Genomic DNA, 4030 nt, shown 5'->3' on the forward strand with positions numbered 1-4030 from the left:
CTAAAACAAATCCCACAAGATGTCCTACAATGAAGAATTATTATAATTTATTCATGAATCAAGTCAAAAATTTGTACTGTTAGTAGAAGGTGTTGATAGAATCATTATACATGTCTTGTGACTACATTGCTCACTCTATAATATGTCCACATTACATACATGCTAATGAAAAAGTAGCAAAGTTGTTGGAGGTATTGGAATCTTAGTCATTTAGACTAATATAAACATTTCATGAATCTATCACATCACTCATGTAAATACATGAATAAATGTAAACAAGGCATTAAGAGGATGAACTACTTTTTAAATTTTATCTACATACACAATTTCCTCTAAGGGAACATCACAACTTATTAGATGCTCAAGTTATGCATATAATTACTTGGTTATGGTCATGGCAATACTAAGGCTCAATAAGTGTGCTCTATGTGATGTAGAGTATCCTCATAAACTATAAGATCTATTAGTTTGTAGATCGTCTCATTATAGGCTAATCAAACATGTTTATGTTCATAGTCACTTAATACAATGATTATAGTGAATTCTTATCAAATCAAATAAGATAAAGCCCTATATGCAACTCTAGGTGAATTTAAGTTATATCATGACAATTATACTCATCTTATAACTTGAGACAACGTGACCTAATTATAGATCAATCTAATAATAGAAAAGTACTCTAAGTTTAACTTAGCGAATAAAGTAAAGGAGAATGTAAGTCATTAATGTTCTTTTAATTAAATACTAATCTGATTACCTAATTAAAACCAACATACCCCTTAAGATTTATTAAGAAAATAATGAACTATTGAGATAAAGGATTGAAAAACTTTTCTCAATAATTATGTTGATTAGTTTCACATTGAACTTATTTATTTTTATCTAAACACCTTATTAATTAACATCTTTTTTCCATTCTCGATTATATGTTTTTCTCTATATTCTTCCAAGTAAAATTTTTATAAATGTATTTTATTTAATAGATGAGGGTGAGGAAAACTTTTCCCAAAAGTAACAAACAAAATATATTTGATATTGCTTAAGGATAACCTTTAGTTTATTTATTCTAATATTGCAATCATTTTCTTTGGCAAGAAAAATATATTAGTGCTGGCAATTGATCTGATTTCAAAATAGTAAAGCAATGTACAAATTTTTTTACAATCTATATGTACATATTCATGAAATGTTCACAAAGTTTGTGAAAATGCCATTAATTCTGAAGAGTTGATATTCTTGGCTTCAAGAAACGGTGCCAAACATGCTATTTTCTCTGGAATGCGCAGCACAAAATGCACCGAGAACTTAATGTCCAAGTGTAACATAACTATTATCTTGGCTATTCTATAATTTTCGATTATTGTCCTTAGCTATATCTTCTGCAACCTGATTTTAAGCATTTATCTGTTGGCCAATTTCTATTAAGATTAGGTTTCCAATGGATTGAGTACATGTCCAACAAAGAGGATAACTCCACTTCTATCTTCCTTGATCACAAACATGAATGGATGGTCAGCTGTGAAGTCCTCCTCAATTAGGTATATGATTGCGCATCGCCACTCCATCACGAGTGCAGTGACAGCTGCTGCTTCAGTGCCCTCCTCATTAACCTCCACAAATGAATTGTGGAAAACATCTGAAATGCAGAGACGCCCACTCACACAGTCAACCATGTCGTTGAAATTTGCATCATCACTGAACGGGAGGAAAAGTCCCATAGTTTTCAAGATCTCAGTTGCATTGACACTGGAAGATACCTTGAAGCGAGGTAGTTGAAAAGATCGTACCTTCACCTCACTTCTTGGGGAAAGATGGTGCTCAAGAAAATTAAGATCAAGCTTTCTCTCCAGTTCAGGCAGATCATTGATATCATTGGGCAATATAATATACATGGAGAAGGATCGGTTCTCCTGTCCCTGAAAATAGGGAAGGCCTAGGATTTTGCAGTCATCAACTACTTGTATAGATCGACTCTTTGTAGTAGTCATCATGGGTACTTTCACACTTTCCCCATTCAACAAATTAAAAGTACTTTCTTTCGTTGCAGAGAGATCAAAATTTTTCTGCCATGCGCCCTTCAAATATAAGGCATTTGCCAAAATTAGTCTAGTATCTCCACCTACAGAATTAAGTGGAAGGAACTCTTCTATCTTCCCCTTGGTCTCATTTGCTGCCCATTTATTCACCTCCATTCTAGCTTCATTTGCCTGCTAAAAGTCAATAGAAAGGCAAGAAATTAGTGATGCACCACAGAGTCAAGAACTGAACTGTAATTTTATTTCAGATGAGGAATTGAGGGGAGAATTGTTTTTTCTATTAATAGAAGTTGTGTGGAACTTCCCTGTTTTTATTGTGGTCTGACAGACGAACTAGCTGTTTTAGAACTAAGAGAGTTGAATGAGAAGTCTTTTGGCCACTGATGCCTTTAGCTGTATTAGGTTAAGGCTTTGGCTGGAATAAGAGCTAAGAATTCGACTATATGTACTGTATATTTTCTGAACCAGGCACTTATGTCTTTCAAAAGACAAGATATCTCATACCTTTGAAGATTGATTGAATGGAACATTGTACTCAAACCTTTTTAGCGTAAAAAGAGAATTTCAAAAGCAGAACGTTTCAAAAAATATAAAACAAAAGTATACTTTATTCTCGTCTATAAATGATGCTTGATTTGTTATAGTCAACACCCTAACATCATGCAGATACATATTCTCTGAAAAAAATTTCCAGCTTACATTCATGGGGTTGTTTATGATCATTTTCTGTTTAAATTTAAGTAGTCAAGTGTTCTCATGTAAAATTTTAATTAGCAGAAAAGGATAAATTGGAATCTTCCCCTATTTTGGTGGAGCAGCAGGTGCTACTTATTGAAAAAACTGACATGTGGCTTTACCATATTTTTTTCCTCTTCGTTTTATTTGCCTACAATTTTGCGTACAAATTTTATTTGCAACAATATTGTTAATAATTTCATTTACAAAAAAAAAGCAGCAATTTTACTTTTCATGGGGCCACTTGCTCCATAAATTGTTCCTCAAAAAGTTGAGCTGCTGCTGCTAGCCAAAGTAAGCTTTAGAAGCAACGGCATGAAAACATACCCTTAAGCAAACCACTAAAATTTTATACCTGAAACAGTGAATATTTGAATATTAATTAAAAAACTTTCAAATTACCTTCATACCCATTTTATTTAACAGGCATTCAACAAGGACTATTATACTCAAGCTACTTCATCCAATATAAATATAAATTTTCAGTGAATTGGGGATTAAAAAACATTTAAATTGTGAAGTAGATTAAAATCATTTGAATCTGCCTCCCATGTTTATAAATTTTGACACACACCAAGGGTAAAGGAATACACGCAATTGAGGATCAAGGAAAATCACATACCTTATTGATAAAATCCAGTGAGCTAATTTCAGCATTATATTGATTCTTCACAATATCGCTGTAATTGGGCTTCAAGATCATAGATTGATCCACCCATACTCCATTTACAAATGACAACATGGGACCTTCATTGACACTTCCATCTAGCAAAACTACATTGATAAAATGAGAAGAAAGTTCATGCAATTGCTGTACATCTTTGGACTTGAGACAAGTGCAAAACTGATCCAATGTTGCGCCCTTTGCTCCTCCTGCACCCAAACTCAATGCCACAGATATACTCAATGGAGAAAAAACAGAGTTTTTAGCTGCACTTACCTGTAATGCTTCCCTTGAAAATTCAAGTGAGAAATCTGTTTGACCATGAACTAAAGAGTGGATATCCATTAGTGCTCAATTCAATGCATCCGAGTACTGTAATTCTAGAGAGCGTAATTCTGTATTCCTCTGTTCTTATTCATTTTTCTCAATGGATAGAAAGCAACAGATATTGAGGATCATTTGCTTTGCCGACTTAGCTTTAACATATATAGGATTTCTTGTGCCGACCTTGTCTCTGCGTCCATATCGAATTTAATCAAAAGTATTTTCAACAAATTGACTTTAGTGCATTCTGTCAAACTTTTGTAGGACCCCT

The 4030-nt window shown here is 33.4% G+C and overlaps 1 protein-coding gene across 1 annotated transcript; it reads right to left on the reverse strand.

Annotated features, from left to right (window-relative positions):
• Positions 1 to 1427: 1427 nt before the first annotated feature.
• On the reverse strand, positions 1428 to 3780 carry LOC131874368 (serpin-ZXA-like). Its single transcript, XM_059217708.1, has 2 exons — positions 3394 to 3780; positions 1428 to 2207 (listed from the first exon to the last, which is right to left on the reverse strand). The coding sequence occupies exons 1-2, from the start codon at positions 3778 to 3780 to the stop codon at positions 1428 to 1430; spliced, it is 1167 nt and encodes a 388-aa protein (XP_059073691.1).
• Positions 3781 to 4030: the final 250 nt, after the last annotated feature.

The sequence above is a fragment of the Cryptomeria japonica genome, chromosome 3 (genome assembly GCF_030272615.1).
Source record: "Cryptomeria japonica chromosome 3, Sugi_1.0, whole genome shotgun sequence".
In the NCBI taxonomy this organism is placed as follows: Eukaryota; Viridiplantae; Streptophyta; class Pinopsida; order Cupressales; family Cupressaceae; genus Cryptomeria; species Cryptomeria japonica.